The sequence below is a fragment of the Cyprinodon variegatus genome, unplaced genomic scaffold, assembly GCF_000732505.1.
Source record: "Cyprinodon variegatus isolate N-32 unplaced genomic scaffold, C_variegatus-1.0 Scaffold207, whole genome shotgun sequence".
In the NCBI taxonomy this organism is placed as follows: Eukaryota; Metazoa; Chordata; class Actinopteri; order Cyprinodontiformes; family Cyprinodontidae; genus Cyprinodon; species Cyprinodon variegatus.
Window position 1 is genome coordinate 109,162 of NW_015150660.1, and position 21,901 is coordinate 131,062.

General features: G+C 37.1%; 2 protein-coding genes across 3 annotated transcripts; both read right to left on the reverse strand.

Annotated features, from left to right (window-relative positions):
* Positions 1 to 416: 416 nt before the first annotated feature.
* On the reverse strand, positions 417 to 11,635 carry spg20 (spastic paraplegia 20 (Troyer syndrome)). 2 transcript variants are annotated; one of them, XM_015380049.1, is made up of 8 exons: positions 11,450 to 11,635; positions 9,905 to 10,670; positions 8,166 to 8,360; positions 7,269 to 7,425; positions 5,589 to 5,783; positions 5,263 to 5,424; positions 5,026 to 5,116; positions 417 to 1,259 (listed from the first exon to the last, which is right to left on the reverse strand). In XM_015380049.1, exons 2-8 carry the CDS (start codon positions 10,667 to 10,669, stop codon positions 968 to 970), a joined length of 1,857 nt encoding a protein of 618 aa, XP_015235535.1. In that variant the 5' UTR covers position 10,670; positions 11,450 to 11,635; the 3' UTR covers positions 417 to 967. The 2 variants fall into 2 exon arrangements, with proteins under 2 accessions (XP_015235535.1, XP_015235536.1); XM_015380050.1 differs by lacking the exon at positions 417 to 1,259 and adding an exon at positions 2,036 to 2,439 and having other exon boundaries at positions 11,450 to 11,632.
* Positions 11,636 to 14,541: 2,906 nt separating this feature from the next.
* On the reverse strand, positions 14,542 to 19,801 carry ccna1 (cyclin A1). Its single transcript, XM_015380072.1, has 8 exons — positions 19,643 to 19,801; positions 19,345 to 19,564; positions 17,694 to 17,806; positions 17,385 to 17,611; positions 17,091 to 17,295; positions 15,199 to 15,312; positions 14,973 to 15,106; positions 14,542 to 14,832 (listed from the first exon to the last, which is right to left on the reverse strand). The coding sequence occupies exons 1-8, from the start codon at positions 19,799 to 19,801 to the stop codon at positions 14,781 to 14,783; spliced, it is 1,224 nt and encodes a 407-aa protein (XP_015235558.1). The 3' UTR covers positions 14,542 to 14,780.
* Between the last annotated feature and the right edge of the window lie 2,100 nt (positions 19,802 to 21,901).

The window sequence follows — 21,901 nt, forward strand, 5'->3', positions numbered from 1 at the left end:
TCACTTATGAAGGCTAATTTTTGGTGGGAGGAGAACGGAATTAGCTGTGACATTTTTGTAAGTTATCTATGTCCTGCAGCATCAAAGCCACCTTAGACCATCACACTGCCACCACCATACTTTATATTTGATTGATTTTCTGCCTCTAAATGATGCTCAAGTTCCACAAGTAATTCACTTCTTTATCATTGTATTATAAATGTTTTCCTAAAAGTCTTGGAGCTCTTTGGCCTTTTTATGGTAAGCACAGGCCAGGCCTTTGGGTTACGTTAGTGTGGATAAGGTGAAAGCAAATGAAAAATGGACGCAGTTAAGTAAGTGGCAAGAATGAACTAATAATCCAGTTATCAGTGTCAAGATCGTGACATATAGTTGGACTACTTTTTTTCCCATTTCTTGAATTTGTTCAGTCAGCGTATTGCTTCTTGCTTTTATCTCTAAGTCTATTTGGTTTTGTCTGACAGATTATTAAATTGTTTCTTTATTATTTATTTATTTATTTTGCATTCTCGATAGTAATCAGGAATGACAAGTGGAACTAATCTCAGCTTTGCAAAACAGAGGCAATAGGTAAGCGAGCAAGGATGTTTACCGACGGCACTGTAAAAGAGAAACCAAAAGACAACACAGAAAATAGACAGAATTTTTCTAGACGTTTCTATTTATAATGACATGTTAAGTAATTTTACATTACATACAGCCAATTCTGCTCACAAACACACGCACATTCATGCAGATATGCACACCATGAAGCCCGGCTAAGTGTGTGGCATATGTGGCAGACAGTAGCTGAAGACAACCCAAAACAATTAGATTGCAAGGCAACTCTTTCACTGAAGCCAGTCACTGCTAAACATAACTTCGAACATAACAATAATAACATAATTCAGCTTACAATACCTTAAATATTCCTTTAAATATATATAAAAAAAACATCAAATAAAACATTAGTGTTAATGAAAATCTGTTATTTCTTTTCCATTTGTTCCTTCTGCACATCCTTTTCCTTGGTTGGTGCCTCCTCTTTCTTCTCCTGCTTCTCCTCAGCCTGAATAGGGTGTTCATCTTTTCGTAACTTCTTCTTTTCAGTTTCTTTTCCTTCATCCTCGGGTTTTACGAACATGGCCTTGGCAGTCTCTTTGCCAGTAGTCTTCAAGAAGGCTTTCAATCCCAAATTGTCAATATTATGTGCAGTCAAACCAATATTGCCCACTGAGCGGAGAGCTGTGTCTGTGGCTTGGCCAGCATCATCGCCATACCTTCATCATAAACATTTATAGGGTATGAGAGAAGAGTGTGATGAAAAATAAAATAAATAAAGCACACGAAATCTCAAAGATCTTTTAATATTTTAGAAAAGTGTATACGGTATATATATCATAATTTTGATTGAAACAGAAAACTACACATATCAGGTTGCGTTGATTAGTAAGCAGTAGTGATGGGTCCAGCAACACCGATGCAAGAACATAGAGCAAAACACTGCATCGGTGCATGTTTCGTTTCAAGAAAGTCATGTGACCGATACAGGATTTATTTCTAACTGATAGACACACTAAACTGTATTTAAAGCGTATCTGTCAGCATGATGCATCTGCTAAAAAAAAAAGGTCTAATTTTTGCGGTTTATCATTAAAATGATCAAGAAATTTGGAGCAGCCTAAAGGGAATAGGAATGTTTCAGCCATTGCGTTTTTATTTAAATTTTCTCATTGTGTCATACATATGTTATCACTCAGCTTATCTGAATTAAAGTTCATTTCAAATTGACTCTTAGTTTATTTACTGTTTTCAGTGCACTTATCGTTTTAAAATTATGATTTAAAAACCTAGTCCAGCATCCTCATTCACATTTTCCCCTTAATCTTTACGTTATATCTTTACATTATTTATTAGTGGAATGTAAAAATATCAAATATATTTTCAATTTAAACATAGATATGAAATAATAGAATATAACCTACAATAACCTAAATTATATAATTTCACTAGATCATCAAATAAATTCTGTTTAGTCAGTAAAAGATGCCTGTTGTGTCTTTAAAGGTCCAGCAGGTATCAGTATTCTGTGAGACAGTATCAACGCAATATCAATACAGTATGGCAATTTGTCGAAACGCTTCCAGATGCCTCATTAACCCATCACTAGTAAGCAGGGCATGTACAGTGCAATGCAAGCCATTTAGATGCCTATGCGAAAAGAGCCACAGCAATTCCACAGTCAATGAAAATCATAGTTTATGTGAAAATAAGCATAGGAAAAGAAGTTTGAGGATATACACATTTATTTTGTGCTACACCAGTTTTGTGTGGGGTTTAGTAAAAGCAAAACTAGACAGATTCAAAGACAGATCAGTTAATTCAAAGTGACAGGCCTTTACTTCCCAGTGTGCTCATATCTTGCCAGACATGTTTATAAGATTCTCTAAACCCCTAAATCTGAAAAGAAACAACAGTGTGGGAAAGTCAGTGCACCAGCATACCAAGAAGAAAGATAGTAGCAGGCAATTATAAAAGAGGTTATTAAACATGTCTTCTATTGATGTTTAAAGTAGGGATGTCACAATCTAGGAAGTTAATGATAATAATAATCAGTATTAGTGTCCCTCACTCAACTCCTTGTACCTGAAGTCATATTTTTGGGGTTATTAGTTGAAAACATCACAATTCCTTCTGAAGACAGAACCCCAACTATATAAGCTGAAGGTCAATGAAGTTGAAGCCGTTTCTTTTGTTTTCTAAAGCACCTCTAGCTAGCAATGTTTGTAAAATTTGCTCCTCTAAAAAAACAGTTGTTTTTTTTTAGAAACGTGGGCTGAGATTTCACTGCAACTCCTTTAAACCTGTTTTATATGCTGTGCCTTTTATTTCATTGATATATAAAATCATCCATACATCCATTTTCTTTACACGCTTAATCCCAAGTGGGGTTGCGAGGGTTGCTGGTGCCTATCTCCAGCTGTCAATGGGCAAGAGGCAGGGTACACCCTGGACAGGTTGCCAGTCCATCGCAGGTCAACACACAGACAAACAGGACAAACAACCATTCATGCACACACTAGCACCTAAGGACAATTTTAGAGAAGCCAATTAACCTAACAGTCATGTTTTTGGACTGTGGGAGGAAGCTGGAGTACCCGGAGAGAACCCATGCATGCTCAGAGAGAACATGCAAACTCCATGCAGAAAGACACCGGGCCGGGAATCAAACTCAGAACCTTCTTGCTGCAAGGCCACCCACTGCATCACTGAGCAGCTATATAAAATCAGAGTTTTGAAATTCCATGAGGCATGGCACTGCCTGATGCAGTTTGATGTATTTAGTTTGTTGTAGGCTCATAAATGGTCAATTTGGTTACAAACCAAACCAGTCCTAGCTAACAGCCCTGAGTTAAAACAGTCAGCAGAAGGAATAGACTCCCACTGCCTGACTTTCATCTGCAAAGCTAGTTTAGGACTTTTGCCTACATATTAATGCAAGCATATGTGTGGAAACTTTAATCAATAGGGCCTTTGTTTTCAGGGTATCGTCTTGATGCAGGTTCTGAGAGTCAAAAAGGATTTTGAATTCTGTTAACCCAGCAACCTGGAATAATGTGTAGAAGGACTTGAAATTGAGATTTCTTTTTTATCATTGAGGGAATTCTGATCTTTTAGAAATGGCTGGGTAAAAAGCATGTCTGAATGTTGTGTCAGCATTTTGTAAAATGATCATTTTTCTCTGTGTGATCTATGCCTGTGTATTTCTATTTTTTGTAACAGTCAAGTTGCCGTCATGGCTGGTTCATGCTCGGAAAAAAGGTTTTAATCTCAATGAAGTTTCTTTGGCTTATTAAATAAAAGCATCAGTAAGTCATTCAATCCATCTATCTATATGGCTTATTTAATTCAAGACTGTGTCTTCCTTTCTCAAAAGAGATATAATGATAAGTCCTGCTTGTTCTCAGAAGTTATAATTTCCAACCTCCAAATAGCATATTTTAACTGGAATTCCCCTGTTTGTCTAAGGTGATTAAAAATGCATCACCAATCGTTAAACGTTCCTACTTTTACTGTTTTTAGTAGTTCTTTATTTCCTTTTTAACCTTTGATCAGTTGTACAAGTATTACCTCTACACGTTTGTAAATCTAGATGTTCCAATGCTGTTTATATTGACAAACTGAATACTGGCCTCCACTCATAAGCAACTAAAACACTAACTGGTCTCATCTCGAAGATTACGTCACTCAAACTTTGCAGTTCCGTGTTAAATTAATGCAACCTACTTCTAGAAACATAAGGCTGTCTTGCAGTAAGCCAGGCTGAAACAGTCTGTCACTCTGAAACAAAAGTGAACAGCATAGTGCCTATAAAACATGCTGGTGAATGAGGTAATAAAAACTAGAAAGGCACTCAGAGAGCGCACACCTCCACCAAGCAAATTTTTCCCCAAATTGTGACTTGCACCTATAGCTAAACCTCTCACATGATCTAGATCATTACCAAAATTTAAATTGATTGTTCCTTGGCATGAGATGCACCTCTGCAAAATGTTTTTTTTTCCCATAAAATCTGTTTATAATGTTTCAGTTGGTCCAGCTAACAAACCAACATCTTTCCCTTTTCTTGTGTTTTTGTCTTCAATCAATAGTCACTGCTGCCACCTTCTGGTTTAATTGGGTACTGCTTATTCTGCTAAATATGCCTCAATATTCTCACAATGTTAGAGAATCTTTAAAAACATTCCTATGTCCAGATCATGATCTGGATCATCTACAACATTTAACTGATTGTTCCTTGGCATTAGGGACACCTCTGATAAAAATGTCTTTAAAATTCATTAAAAATCCAAACAAGTCCCCTGTTGATGAAGTTCTATCCCTAAATAACTTAGATTAGTGTGAGATGCAACAAAATATCTCGATTGGGACATCCCTAGTTTAAAAAGGCAATGGAATAAAGAAGGGAAACGAAGATATAGTAATGCATGCAAGACTTCAGAAGATACATTTTAAAAAACCATTAAGGGTAAAATGTGAACTTACTTGTATTTTACTGTTGTGACAGTTTCAGTAGCAACACTTTTGCATATGCGTTTTGCTTCAGTCTCTAGACATTCCCAAACAGTACTTAAACCTAATATGAAAACAGATTTTTTTTTTTTATTACACACCAACCATATCAAACCATCTTATGGATATGCTCTGATTTCTAAATAAAGGTGCTAGAGAATATTTCCATGTCACACTAGTCTAGTTTATCTTCTAGAAATGAGTAAATACCTTGTATACTGCTGGCTGCCACAAACTTGGCTCCGTCCAGGTTTGAAGCCTTGCCATCCTCCTTCTTTTTCAGAGACTCTGGAACTAGCTTAGCACCATGCTTCTTCACATGAGGTGTTACCTTCTCTGCCACATGTCCTGCAATTGTGCTTATCCCCTCCACTGTATGATGCAAAGTTATGCAAAAGGAATAGATTTAGATACACACGTATTTCCATTCACCAATCAGAATAAATGGTTTTTAAAAAATGAGAAAAACACACTCAAACTAGAGAAAAAAAGGATTTAGTCTTATTTGTCAGTAACATCTGTCTGCTTGCTCTTACCTAAGAATTTACTCACTCGAACAGCCCCCCCAGTGGCTTTTTGAGTAGCATTCAGACTTTTGGTGACCCCTGGACTGACCTCAGATGGGGTCTCTTCTGGTGTGATGCGTTCCCGGATCCTTGCAGCTCCTTTCTGAATCATATTTCCAGTGGCCTCTGCTCCTTTTGCTAATGACTGACTTAGCTTAGTAGCTCCTGCAGAAGTATAAACATTGGCTTTGTTACTGCACAAAAACGTCAAATAAACTATAATATTTTTTCTACACTGGATACTATAAAATCAGAAACTAGACCAAGGGACTTCAAACAAAAGCACCTAAGCAACAGGGGGCTCTTTGGACCTTCAGCAGTGATTATTTATATTGCTGGCTAAAACAAATGTTTTAAACATCAATATAATAAATGAAAATGTTTGCATTTTTCTTTTTAATAGAATAATGACATGAAATTTATACAACAGAAAAACAAAAGTTCTAATTGCATATTTTAGATCCATTCTTTTTAATCATTAGTTTGGAAACAATGTATTTTTTGTCTAATTTTCCACAAGTATTAACATCTTGTAATTTTAAATGAATCCATTCACCGTTTGCAAAACTTTTATTGTTTTTGTACATATTCTGTATCAAGAATACACGCTTCACCTATTTAGAACTCAGAAACCTTATTCCTTTTCATTATGTTTTCTGTATTTGCCTTTTTTTTCTATTTTAAACTATATCCTTGATCTTAAATAGGAATGCAAGCATGTTTTATGTTTTGTTTAAGTTACTTTAAATTGCTCTCACCATATTTACTAAAGGAACAAATGGAAAGAAATTTGGATGTTTAGATAGAAGCTGATATTTAGCATAGGAAAATTAACAGAATATATTCTTCACTTATCTCTTAAACACGTGGCTTTTCAGTTTAAGGTTTTTTTATGGCTTCCACTGGTCAAAAACAGGACTTGAGTATAATTCAACTTGTGATCTGGGTGGACAAGAGCCAGCTATTTCACTACATATGTTTTGGACTTGTCCAAAATTAGGTGGTATTAGAAACTTTTTATTTTTATTTTTTTTAGAAATATTCCTTAAACTTCAGTTGTACATTTGTTCATACATTGCTATGTATGGTAACATGCTTTGTAACATACAACCGTCTCTCTAATACATTCAGCTCAATTGCCCTCTACACTATTTTGCCCTAAATATGACCAAAATATAGATGACGATGATATCGCTTAACCTTTTTTATTAACATGTCGATTTTATTTTATTATTAATATATTTATATTCCTTATTATGGCTCCATTCTTACAGAAGAGTATGTTTTGAGGAAAAGATAATGGAAAATGTTTACTACTTCTGTTGTAACTGTGTTAAATATGGTTTCTGTTTAATAACAAGACTTTAATTTAAAAAAGTACAAACAACACATTTTCTATAGCAAGGATTAATCAATATTTTAAGACATCTGTTTTTCATAAAGACATGCAATATTCAAAGTTATATAATCATTTTCAGTTACTTGTCTGAGAGCAAACATTGCTCTTTGGATTGTAATTTCTGCTGACCAAAGGTCCAAACGCACACTGTAACAGCACCTCCTAGTGGAGATTTGTGGTCACCCTCTGCATAATTAGTTATGTAATGACTTCTAGGAATACTTCAAAAACCTGTTTTTTTTTAAACTCACCAGACAAGATTCCCTGACCCATCTTCTCACTCCACCCAGGTAGTAAAGGCGTTACCTTTTCCGCCTCTGGTGCTGTTAGATGTGTTTGCCCATGGAGAGGACTGAGGGGGACTTTATTAGTCAAGTCCATGACTTCTCCTTCAGCTCCATCCGTTCCCTGTTAGAAACATCAATCTCCTAATCTTTAAACATGAGTTATAAAACTGCATTATACTTTTAAGATTGTGACTTTACACTTGGCTTTAACAATCTAGTAAAAAATGAAAACAACTTCCTTCACTCTTAAATTTCATTACTAAAAAACTAAAAAAAGTTATCCAACCCATCAAAATAATAAAAAACACTTAATATAGTTATCAGGGTATTACTAAAAAATAGCAAATTTGTCATTCCTTTTGGCCATCTTTTTCAAACCTAGTTTTTCATGGTAGATGATCGTTCACACTGAGGCACATTCTTAAAGGTATTCAATTAAAATGAGGCTATAACCAATTTGAAAGCATTTGTAAGCATATTTTAAAACATGTAGGCCTATCCTAAAAACTATGAGAAAATGATCAAAGTTCAAGGCTTATTAATAGACACTAAATAAAATTTGTGAGAATAGTAGATAAGAATTGAAGGCATATTAATAATGTTAAAAATTGTTGTATGCACATTTTTGGCGCATAATAAGGATAGGATAAAAAAAAAAAGAAAATCCAAAGTATTATACTTGGTTCTAGAAAAGCACCAAATAGAAGTTTGATGCTGATGTGGAGAATTCATTTTTCTGGGAAACTTCTCTCACACATAACAATAGTGTGAGAGAAGGTTTAAGACTCCGCACAGGTGATTTGGCCCCACCACTCTGCACATCCATCCATATATTATTTTTTATGATTAATTAAGACTGACCTGGATCCTGAAATCGGCAAGTTGCATCAGCAGGTCCTGAAACATCTCACGGTCTGCAGCAGGCAATTCAGAGGACAACACCACACCGACATAGCAGCCAGGTATCTCTGCTAAGCAGTCAGGAAACATGAAGATCCCAGAGTTTGCTAGCAGAACTGGAGTTTCTGCTGTGAGAGGATACAGACGGTCGCACACCTGAAAAACAAAGGCACAGGAAATATATATGCAAGGTAAGCTATGCAGGGTTCTATAAAATTATGCTGAAACTTATTTAAGTGATTTACACAAAACCCTATTCATTGCATTTCATAAATTGGAAGGTCAAAGTTGCCCTGGAACGTGTCCTCGGCCAAGTGCAGGTAGTGGGAGATGAAGAACTGCTGCTACAGCATGTTTGATTCTAACTGCCCAAAATAGCATTATCACAGCTCCTTCCTCCCAGCAGCTTTAAGAATTTTATCACCATCATCCATCCTAAAAAACTAGGTTTCCCTTTCCTGCTGTTTTTTTTTTTTTTTTTTTTTTTTTCGCTAAATGCCCCGTTGTTTTGGGAAGATTTAAAATTGCCCTCACTTTACCTCCACTTTCGTCTTTTTTCATTTATCTATTCATTTATTCAAATACATGTGCACTAAAGGCCTTTCACTTGCTGCTGGTACACTGGTAATTCCCCACGGCAGGATTTTTGAAAGATTTTCTGTTTTATTTACTTCTATTCAAATCTAATGCACAGCAGGGAATTATGATTTTTATTTTTGCTTTTCCTGGTTTTCTTTTAAATATCTCCTTTTATATAGCCTATCAAATATATAAGAGATAGAATCACTTTAATACAGGTACATCTCTAGATTTGGTGAGTCTATTTCTTATCAAGGCCCCAAAATATGTGTAATTTTCACCAGAGGCAGACTGTTCAAACTTGTGGCTCCATACTGCCACACTGGCATGCAGATTTGTTAGAATGACCCTGACAGGGACACAGGAGCCTAACCGGCAGCACAACAGAAGCGCAGAGTCATCTGTTAATAAGACCATTGTCTTACTGGGAAACAAAGCGGGCCCAGAATACAGGACCAGCCTGCCATGGTGGGTAGTAAAGTCATTGGCTGCAGTGCAACACAAAGCACAGTACAATGCTCGCTTTGTAGAGATGCGAGAATAGATATTTATATGGTATTAAACCAAAAAATAATCAAACAGATATGAGGATATTCTGCCAAATCTATAAACTGATATAAAGTATTTCAAAGAGTTACTCATCGTTGAGGTTTAATATGTGATATTTTACTGGTTCAATGCTATGATTAAACAACTTTTGAACAGTATTGAAATGAGGCGTCCACAACAGCAGGGGAATGCAGATGTAACACTGAAAACCATTAGAAAATCAGTTGGATTACAAATCAGATAGCATCTACTGATATTAAAAATAAAGGTACAAACATTGTAAAATATTTTTTTCTGTCACCGTTTAAAGAAATCATGGCAGCTTAAATTATATTTAATCTTAGACCAAAATGTTATGCTGATCCAAAAAATCCTCAGCATCAATTTTGAGGCTAATATTACTTTGTAGCTGTTTCTTTTTTCTTTTTAACAAAGGCAACAACTTCCTGAATCATACTGTAAAGATTCCAGAGATGAAAATGTTTTGGTTTGTTTGCAGTCGTGCCTATCTATCTCGTAGACAAACACCTGAACATCCGTCTAAACAAATATGGGCTCTTCCTTTAACTTACATGTAACAATGCAGCCGGTTTTCCAGCACTGGAATCACTTTGCTGATTATCCACCGTGACGATGCGGAGGTAACCCGGATTAGATAGAGAGCTGACCTGACCATTTGGTTCGACAAAGAAAAGCTGCACCCCAGAGGGGATCAACAGCAGCTCCTTCTCATCTGGTGGCTCCCCTGACCAAACGGCGCTTCCAGCAGGATCATAAGCCAGGCTACGGTGCCCATCCATGGGCTTTGATGTGTAAGCTGGAGGCAGGTCTGCTGAGCTATCCATGGCCACAGCTTCCACATCTGCTGCAGGCAGTGTGTGTGCATCCAGAACAGCAGGAGACACAGAGCTGACAGGGGCTGGCGATTCACTCTGGGACGTATCTGGTATGTTTGGGTACAAATGGTGAACAGAGCTATTGGTGGGCTGGCTGGTAATTGCCAAGTTGGGGTAAAGATTGAGAGGACCATCCAACAATGAGCCATTTGTGTATCCCGTTGTGGACTTTTCCAGAACAGACAGGCGTGTATCGATAGTTGCCAACATTTCCTTCATCTTCTGCTGAAGCTGCCTGGCCTTCTCCCAGGCCTCTCCTTTGTGCCTTTCCCCTCCAGTGGGAATCTCCAATCCTTGAGAAAGATGAAGATTACCCTTCTTGTAGAACATCAGAGCCCCTGATTTGTTGTCAGCCTCTTCAGCCATTAATCCAAGATCCAGGGATTGTTGGGCCAGTTCATACTGGTCCTTGATGACCAGCAGTTCTGCAGGCTCTGCCATGCTGGAAAATAAATAAATAAATAGTAAATAAGATGATATATAATCCTGAAAATGCTGGAAAAAAAATGTCCTAAAATATACAGACATGGATGTGTCCAAATAAATTAGCCTATCAAAAAAATTTAAAACTCATATTTCATAGACTTCATACTGGGAAAGAATTCAAATATATCCCTGTTATTTGTTATTACTTGGAGTATTTTTTATTATATTACAGAAGACCAACAAAAAAGATCTGTTTTAAAACAGAATTCTGTTGTAAGCATTATAGTTAATTTCAACTTGACAAGCCACTATCATTACTAAGGAACAGTTAACTGAATGAACACATAGATGATTATGGAAGATAGAGAAAAATAAAAACATAAATAAGGAGGAAATGAATCGCACTTATCATATTATTGGATTTAAAAAAAAGATTTGTCTGTAGTGCCTCCACACACTCTAAGAAATGAGTGTTAAATACATTCCATGCAAACAATATCATCATTTATTGCTTTCAGGTAATATGTTTGTTTTCTAATAAGTGAAAATCTGGCTTTTCATTATCAGTAAGAGATTATTCTCTAAATTAAAAGGAAGCAATACCTGAAATGTATTATTGTGAAATTAATCCAATCTATCTTTGAGTTTTCACTTTGACAACAGTTTAAGAAGACAGTTTAAACAAAATAACTTTTTACTGACCCTCTAAAGAAGCTACAGCTGATTTATTGTTAAAATATGGCTTTGTATTTCTGTAAGCTTGAAATTAGAAGCAATAAAACTTTTACACCTTACCTTTCAAAAAGAAAACCAAAAGCGGGTAGTTGGAGGTTTCCACAACAGGTTTAAATAATTCACTCCAACAGTGTGACGGCAATATTAAGGCAATGGGCGTGAAGAACGGGTGAGTCACAGATGTATTGTTGTCAGCTGTAGGGTTAAATTTCTGGGCTGGGGAACATAACTGGTTAATCCAGAAAGACAGACCACATCACCTGCGAATGAGGCTATTTATAGACCGATGAAAGAAAAGAAACATACAGAAACTGATAAACTACCTGCAAAGGACTTTAAAAAACAGACACATCTAATTAGTTTTTAAACATTTCTTTCGGTTCTCACACATTGGTGAAAATCTTTCCCATTCTGTTAACACGTTGGACCACACCTGTCCACTAACGCCTCCCACTGACGTCAAGTCAGCTTCAGCCCTCATTGGCTTTGTGTCACGCATACACTATGGAGTATGGTACCAATGCTGGCTTGGAATTCACCAAAAAAATGACAAGTTTAACTTTTATTAACAAGAAATGGATATAATTTCCACCCCTCTGGTCTAAAAATATTTCCAGTGTTTTTGCGGATATATTGGAATGATTTAAATGTTTTTTTATATTTAGTAAGCCTAATACTTTATATTGTAAACTTGTGCACTTTATTTCAAATGCCCATTTATTTGACCTAAGTTTCAATTGCTGATAAACCATAACTTTGTTTCAAGTTACAAACCACTCACTTTGGCAGTTTAGATGAAAATACTACAACACTTGTAAAATAGCAAGTGTATGATGTGGCACACTAACATAAAGTCAAGAATTTATCAAATATTTCAAACCAAGAGCTAGGTTTCTCTACACTTCATACGGCCAGTTGGAGCTAAAGTCACTGTTATGATCAACATGGGTTTACAGTAGCTCAGGGGTCACCAACCTTATTAAGGCTGAGGGCCACTTCAAGGGTAGTGAGTCATAGGAAGGGCTACCAATACTGACCCATGAACTGCACATTTTTAATGTTTCTTTTCATTTGTTTTATTTTAGACATTGTGATTTTGAAATGCCCTATGAATGATTAAAAAAGAAGAGCAACAGAATATATTTAAATTTCCAACTAAGACTCTACCCATGTGCTCCTTGAGGGCCCCTTAAACTGTTCAACTGAAACATCATTAGTTCAATTTTTTTATTTTCTTTAGTCCAACTGTTTTTAATGTTCTTTTTCGTTTCGGCATTATTTATGTATTTTTTTTTTTTCCTACATGCTTTTATTCTGCTCTATTTTCCTATATCTTAATCACGTAAAGCACTTTGTCTTTGTACTGAATTGTGCTATACAAATAAATTGACCTTGCCTTGCCTTTGTGCCCGTGAGCACCAATTGGTGACTCCTGGTTTAGGTTCTTCGGTTTTGTTTTTGATCGTCTTTGTTTTTAACATCTCCTCATTGCTTTTTTCCATGTTCAGTTAATTTCCTCTTTGTTGTATAAAGTTTTGCCATACTAGTTAATTTCCATTTTCTGTGTATTTTTGAATTATTTCTCCTAGGCACTTGTAGGTATTTTCCCTTTGGTTGGTTCTTTTAATGTTAATTCAGCTCAACCACTTTCCCAGACATATCTGAGTTGACTATAAATTAATACCCATGGGAAATTTGTGTGTTTATTAACCCATAAAATTTAAAACCTCGTATTAACAGAAACTACTGTGTCTGTTCTGTAGGGAAGTGGGTTTATGTGGTTCATCAAAAGGAACGACAGATTAGAAGGAGGGAATGGTTTGTTCAGCCCCCCGTAATGTCCCAGCTGATGCTTTGGTTGAAAATGTGTGTAACCACACTCACCTTTTGCACTTTTATCCACAACAGGAAACAAATGTTGTGCACCCAGAGTCTGAGCTGAATAATTAATATTTGTGGGGACAAAATAATAGGATCAACAAGATTCATTGTACATTTTTGTGCAATGCATTTGTATAATCACATTTCAAAGAGCAAGTGTTTGGTTATATTCAAGATTTACTTAACATAGATTATTTTTTGTTTAACTGATTATTTTTTTTATTTATGCATAGAAAAAAGTTCTTTGTTTGATAAAAAAAAATTGTGAAAATCAAGTAAAATCGTTAAAACAAACTTACATGTGACAGCGGTCACATCAGAGCAACTTAAATATTTTACAACCTCTGTTCTGCTCAACAGGAATGGAGGAGCATCAATCAAAATAGCGAAATTGAATTCAGACAAAAGCTCTACAATATAGTGAAACTCTAAAACCATGACAAACGTCATCACCCAACAAACAACTACCTTTGTTTGCATGTTTCACTTGGATTTTACAGGTAATACATTAATGTTCTGTAAGTTTTAACTTGTATTTAATACATATACCTTTTAAGGTTAAAGAACTAAAACTTCTATTTTTTACCAGAAGGACTCACAGATCTACATTCCTACCTTCACCTATGGTCATGAGTTTTGGGTCATGAGCAAAAGACTGAGATCCCGGATACAAGCGGCCTTGGAGATAGGGTGAGGAGCTCATTCCTGCGGAGAGCCGCAGAGAGTCGCTGCTCCTTGTGAGGTGCGCACACCTCCCTTGTGAGGTGTTCCAGGCATGTACAATTGGGAGTAGACTCAGAGGGAGACCCAGGACACGCTGGAGGGAATATGTTTCGCCCGGGAATGCTTTGAGATTCCCCCGGAGGAGCTGGCCCAAGTCGCTGGGGGGAGGAACGTCTGGGCCTCTCTACTGAAGCTGCTAGCCCTACAACCCAACCCCGGATAAGAAGAAGAGGATGGATGGATGGATGGATGGATGGATGGATGGATGGATGGATGGATGGATGGATGGATGGATGGATGGATGGATGGATGGATGGANGATGGATGGATGGATGGATGGATGGATGGATGGATGGATGGATGGATGGATGGATGGAAAGCTCATATTTTAAAGTGAGATACCTGTTGAAACCTACATTATCACACAATCTAATATAAAAAGAAAATACATTACCGTCCTGATAACTAAATTATACAAAGAAAACACTATAAGAACAAGACATTTCATGTTGTAGTTGAAATCAAAATTTTTATTCAACACTCTAAACTTACATCCATGTACATCTTGAAGGAGATTCAATAATTAACTGTGCTATCTAAACAGTTTCAACGTAACTATGTATTGTTTGAAGAAAAAGCTAAAAATAACTGAGTCTACATACAGGTACCTGCTTTATGCCTTCTTCAAGTCTGGTAAAGAAGACTTAAAGCAGTGTTAGCTTTGTTTATACTGTGCTGGTAAGTAACTAGGTTCTTTTGGGAGGATTAGAGTGGTGAAGAGATCAAATCATAGGAGAGTCAAAGCAGCAGGCGGGGGGATGCCTGAAACACGACAAAACCTATACAAGACAGACAAAGGGTGTATTTAAAAAAAAAAAACATTTCCTTAATTCATTAACAATTGAGATGGCAATCTAAGACACAAAATATCTTGTAAAGTTTCTAACTCTTCCTGAAAAAACTTTCTACAACTCCTTACTTTGTAGATTTGTACTTGTCCCTGATCGCTTGCTGCTGCCAACTCTCTGCACTGATGTACAACTTGTGAAGATAACTCAGGCAGGGAATGATTTCCTCCATGGTATACCCAGAAAAGGCAACTAAAGAACCAGGCTGAAATACAATATATATAAATATAAGGAAAAGTATTGGTCACATTTAACCAGAAAAGAAAAAAAATAACAGAATTATCCGGTCCAACTCACCCAGTAAGATTTGCTCACAGTGTAGGTAGCTAAGCAGTAGGCTCCAGCTGCCAGTATGGATGGGGTGTATCGCAGGAAGGGATCAGCCTCTTGTAGGCTTAGCTCTGCAATATACTGGAAGTAGTGAAAAGGTTAAAATATGCAGTACCTTGCTTCCTGAACCTCTTAGTCTTTTCTTTTTATTTGAAAGATCAAGACAATAAATCATAAGTTGGCAGCGGAAGGTAAAGGACTCATGCTTTTCAAGATGAATCTGAAAATGTAAAGTATTTCAAAACTGATTTTGCTGCAAAATTTATGATGGAATCTGTAAAGGGGTCATAGAATGCAAAACCGAGTTTGCATTGTCACAGATGAATAACGATAGTTCAGTGGGTGAAATGGACGTAGAGAGAAGTTCAAATCCCATCAACACCTCCTTTCTCTGTAAATCTCACAATTCTAAACTTCCACCATAAAACGGGCAAATTCAAACAAAGCACTGAATTGACGTCGATTCAGGGATGTTGCCTAATTTGGTTTTGTCCTGTACTTTTGTCACCCCCCGAAATTGACATACAGACGAGCCACTGCTGGGCCGCTGACTGGACCAGACCGGGCATTCGAACTGAGCCGTGAGCTCCTGGGCTGGTCCAGGAACCCAAGCGGCCGGGAACGAAGCGACTGAACCCGACCCAGTGGTGGTATGCTTCCCAAGCATACAACTCATCTAAATATTCATGAGCTCTTAACTAGGCTTGCATTAGGGCTCATAGAACAGCAAATATGCCATTTTCAGCCCAACCAATGTTACACACCCTATTCAGAGACCTTAAGGACCAGCACCAAATGCCATATATAATCATTCTATGACCCTTTTAAAGCTTAAGATCCAAATAATATAGATACATGTACTTTATTTATCCTAAGCTGGGAAATGGCTGCGTAGCTGCAGCTTTACACATAGTGACAGTCACAACACAATGAGGTAAAAAGTAAAACAATATCTAGATGTATTTACAATAAAAATGCAATTTAAAATTGTATAAATAAACAGTACTGGTTAAAATGCAAGTAAAATAAGTATAAGGTGCAGTGAACCAATGATGTATAATGTATTACAACATGGAGTACAGTACAGTGCTGGGTACTGTATGCTGAGACAAGACAAGAGTTTATTTTTTACTGTACAGAGTAAAATGGCAGGAAGGATTTCCTCAATCTTTCCCTTTGAAAAGCGGAGCAGCCTGTGAGAGAAGGTGCTCCACTGTCTGACCACTGTGTGATGGAGAGGGTGCTGATAATTTTTCTAAGATGGATAGAGTTTATTCAGCGTACTCCTCTCCACCACAGTCTCAAGACTCCAGCCTGTGTCCAAGTACAGAGCCAGCCCTCCTGGCGATTCTCTCAAGTCTGTTGGTGTCGCTGTCTGATGCTGTTGCCCCAACACACAGCAGCAAGGAAAATGGTGCTGGCTACAACAGACTGGTAAAAGATCTTCAACATCTTGCTGCACACGTTGAAGGATCTCAGCTTCCTCAGGAAAATAGGGTCTGCTCATCTCCTTCTACTGCGCACCAGGAGTTATTGTTTATTCATTTTCATATTCCAAACTGTCAACATTACACTGAGTGTAACAGAGAAAGTGCCCCGGTGAAACAAAAATTAATATTCAACATTTGGGCAGATATTACAAAAAATGCAGCTCTGCAGGGAAATACACATTTTGGGGACATTACAACAATCTACAAAGGAATGGTTTTGATAATATATCTAAAGTTCAAGTTTTTGGTTGTAATGTGACAACATGTGACAAAAGTTCAAGGGTTATGATTACCTCCCCAAAGTGCAGTAAACATGGAGTAGAGATGGCTGTTTCTGCTGTAGAGGGAAAGAACATTTGTTTAACTCACCAGAGCGAGGTTCTCTGTGGTTGAACAGACAGAGTGGACCGACATGAACAGGCGAAGGAACTGGTTGGTGGTGGGTGCTGCCAAATTGAAGTCAAGCACCTTCAGCAAAAGGCTTTCCATCCGGAGCAGCTGTTTCTTGGTGTAGGTGCAGTCTGTGATGTACACAAACTCATTCAGCTCAGGAGGAAATGTCTCCTCGTATTTCCTAAAAAAAAAACATACGTGGCATCACAGTTACAACCACTGGTTGCCTTATAAAACAGGTAAAGGAGAGAAAATAAGGATGCTTCTTACGCGGCAACCAGTAATGCAACTGTTCCAGCCAGCTGCAACTTGCTCCTCCTGATAAATGCTGTGCTGGACAGAAACCGGTCCAGGTAGTTTACAGCTAGGTGCAGAGTTTCACAACTAAGCTTGTATTCCTCCACAACCTCCACCAGCCAGTCCACCAGAATGACCCGCATACCATCGGTGATCTCTGGATGTCTCTCCAAGTGGCCTGGCTTTGCCCTAAACCTCTTCTGGAATCAGTAACCAGCATGATTTAGCAAATCTTTCCAAGCACTGAAAAGGCGTAAATGATTTACATAAGAAGAAACTCACCTCAATCTCCCTTAAGTTCTTGTAAATATCGTCTGCATAATCAAAACAGAAGGTATCCCCTGACACCTCAGGTTCCTCTGGTTCAGCATGCATAGAAGCATCCAGCCAAGCACCTGGCAACCAGTGACCAGTGACAAAAGGGAGTACATATACATTTACATATATATATATATTTATATATATATATTTTTCCCCCGAAAATATTCATACTTTGTAAAGTTTTCCATGTTTTTTTTTGCTTAAAACCAGAATCTTTAATGTATTTTGTTGGGATTTAAAGTGACAGTGCAACACAAAGTAATGCATGCCCATAAAGCTGTGGGGCAAGGTAAGAAAAATAAAAAATCTGAACAAATTTCATGTTTTTTGTATATGGTACCATATTACTTAAAACCTGGTGGAAATACACATTGATGCAATAAGCTGCACATTTTTTATTATAACTTTTTCAGCCTAAATTATTTTCAAAATATGATTTTCAAAATCTAAGCTTTCTTTCATTAAGATCAATCCACTGTAGCTCTGCCTGATGTCCTTTTAAAAGAAAAAGAGGAACCTTTGCCACCCTTTTCATTTTTTGCAGGTCTAAGTGTTTTTTCTTCCAGGATTCTCCTGTATTTTCTCCATTAATTTTCCCATCAGTTCTGACCCGTATCTCTACCCCTGTGGAAATAAAAATCCTTCAAACAGCATGATTCTACTAACGCCATGCTTAACTGTGGGGATGGTGTGATCAAGGAGTATGTAATTCCTTGTTTAGGCCAATGCGCCCTCTTCCAACTGTTTGTAGAGTAGACTATACTAGGCTGTAGATAACTGCAGCTCTTTTAGAGTTACCGTTGATTTTTGTGTAGTTATTATCCACATTACCTGGCCTATTGGTTTAAAGCTACAGTGTGTAATAATTACAGGGATATACAGTCAGAAATGTAATATATTATACATAACTATGTTATTTTATCATCATCTACAAGCTCAGCCTCTTAACCTTAATATTTGCGTTGCCTTAGAATTCGTTATTTATAATTACATAGGAGCGGGTCTCGCAGCCATGGAGGCAGACATCTTTGCGCTACGGCAGCGCAGAGCCAACAAACTAGTGATTGCGAGATCGCCAAAATGTCACAACGATGTAGAAAAAATAACGGGTATATTTATTATCTTAAGTCTACATGAAATCTATACCCTACACAGACTAATGAAATACTATCTGTAAAATTATCTATGTAAACAAACCTCATCACTTGAGAAGGTAGGTGATGCAGACGTCGTGGAAGACATTTTGTCCCGTAACGCTCGCCGTACTGTTGGGGGGGAGAAGCGGTGGGGGGGAGATGTTCATGTTGCTGCAGTCTGCAGTCTGACCGCTAGATGTCGCTAAAAGTTACACACTGTAGCTTTAAGTAGACTCGACTGAATTAAATAACTAATAAAGATAGTGTTATAATTTAGTGGTATAAGGGCCCCAAACAGGAGGCATATTAAATCATTTTTAATGCAGTGCTTTTCATTAATGTACCACATAAAGTTCCTTTAAAGTACATAGCAAATTATGGCTTAAATGTGAGACAATGTGAAAAAGTTTAAGATGTGTGAGTACTTTCCAATGCACTGTGGAGGGATTTTTGTTTTTCCACCAGGCAAAACTTACTTGAACTAAACTCCATCAGGAGCCGCACGTGTTCATCCTGCAGGGATTTGGTATCAGACTCAAGGTCACAACTATCTGAAACAACTTCCTGACCTGAAGCAGCCAGAACAACTTCACAGGCCTCCTCAACATATACTTCATAGCTGGAACTAGAGGTGCAGCCCAGAAAGTTAAGCTGCGAGCTGTCCAAAACAGAACTGTGTTTGGAAAACTGGCTTCCCTGTGGAGGAAATCAGACATAACAGTTCCATGATTGGGAAGTAAAAACCTGAAAGATCACAGGGCTCCTATTACTGACCTGGCTGAGCGACCGTCCACGCAGCTCATTTTCTGGCAACACCCCGAGCACTGTGCGCTGTTTGGTCCTCTGGTGCTGAAAAGCATCTGCTTTGGTTAATGGTGGAATATTTTCCTTGTGGGTGGGACTACCACGATGGGTGCTTGTGCTGCAATTCATCTTTAAAAAAAACATAGAGTTCGTGAAAGTACAGAAATACAACTAATTCCTTTTGGAAGAAAGAGTTAGGAAAGAAAAAAATATTTAACCTCTTTTCTCTAAACACGCCAAACAAAAGCATCTTTAAAACGAAATCCATGCTATTTTGGAGCCCTTTGGTTTTATATCACATTCAGAGCTCTTTGTAAACGACAAAGTCTCTAGTTAAAAAAAGGTTAACTGAGGTACAAAGACAAAAACAAGATTGTTCTATTCTCTCTAGAGTTTTTATTTTGAAAATGAAGGCAAAAAATGTCATGCCTCCATTGTTTCTAATGTTGTAAAATATTTCCAGAAAAAAAATCTAGTTTGAATTAAAGAAATATTTTGCATTCCATTCTAATTTTTTGGTTTTGTTTATTTGTTGCATTTGCCTTGTTCTTAATTTTGTAATTACCCTAATTACTTTAGGGTAAGGATTAGGATTCAGTCAGTGATATCAACCTACTGACCTACTGGCACAATCTGAAGCCATTTAATGGTACTGATAACCACTAATAAATACAATTTATTGGGATGATAACATCTGAAGCGGCTGGAAGCAACCACTTAGTATTTACTGTGTAAAAGAAGACAGAATCAACTTGAAGAAGCGATGATGAACAGGTTCCATCTGTTAAAACAACGTTTTTAGACTTCATCTTCAGCTGTTGCAAGAAGATCTATTCAACTGAATAGATACATGAATCCACTGCCATTCAAGAAATAAACTCCTAATGTTATTGTGGTAACAACAAACCACATTGGTATGTATCAATTTTACAGAATATGTATTCCTGATATCTGATATTTTCCTCGTCAAAATGACAATTTAGAACAAAATGATAGATCTGGAATACATATTCTGGATGTCCAGAAATTGTTACTGGTCTTCATTTTTATTAATTTGACTACAAAGAAATGTATTTCAGATGTCATAAATACATATTCAGTCAAGCTGATAAATGAAAAAAAAGACCTAAAATGTGTAAACAGTTCAAGGGATATAAAACTTAATTCTTACTAGTATAATTTAGTTATTTATGCTTTCTGAAATTCAGCTGCTGCTGCTAAAATGTAATTTTGATCAGGAGGAATCTTATTTTAGTGATCTACAAATGGAACAACACAGAGGAGAGTGCTTTTAATAAATGTCAAAACGGCCTGCCATAGCCTACATATAAACTACGCATTAACCCAGTGGGGTGAACCAGACATGTCCTGTTGCCTGTTGTCATGGTGACTCGTTGAACCGGGGCCCCAGTGATAACGGGGCCCATGGAGTTGACTGGAATAATCCATAGTAGCCCTTGGTAGCCAATGGCAGCCCTTGTTAAACCGAAAACTTATAGTTCCCGACTTTAGGCTATAGAGTTGAAGATTTAAATCTGAGTTTTTTTAAACCTGCTTCGTGAAACGGACCCCAGGTTAAAGAAAATAAAAAATCAAGACAAGTCACATATCATTTAAAGCCAAGAAGCAGATGTTCTGTAAAGTGCAGAGCAGAATGCATGCTTTCAAGAATTCAGACCATAAATGTGTTGGTTGTCAGTAAATAGTGAAGATGAGCTTACCATGGTCAACATCAGCGCAGATTGCCAGCAGAAATAGCATGCAGTCCACCAATCATTACACTCTCCAGTCTCTATTACCTCTTTCCAGGCTTATTTAGGGAAACGGCGGCCAACGAAGCGACTTTATAGACTTTTTTTCTTTTTTGCTGTGAAATATATTTCCAGAGGGATCGGTTAATTAATATCAGTTTTTGAGTTATTGTTATTTTTTGTTTTTTTGTTCATTTGTTTAGGGGTTCTGTCCAATCGGCTGCAAGAACTCCAGCATTGACTGCTTCCGTCACAGACTGGGCGAATTGTTTACTGTGGAGACAATCTGTAAGATGCATTTTTTAAAGATATCAGTTACAACATATATATGTTCAGTTATACGATGTATCGCATAAAAACCCCAAAGCATTGAGGAAACTGCAAATATAAGTACTTAATAGATGATTCGTCATTACTTAGATTATTAATAAATTGCTATAATGAGACTGACTAAGATAGATAGATAGATAGATAGATA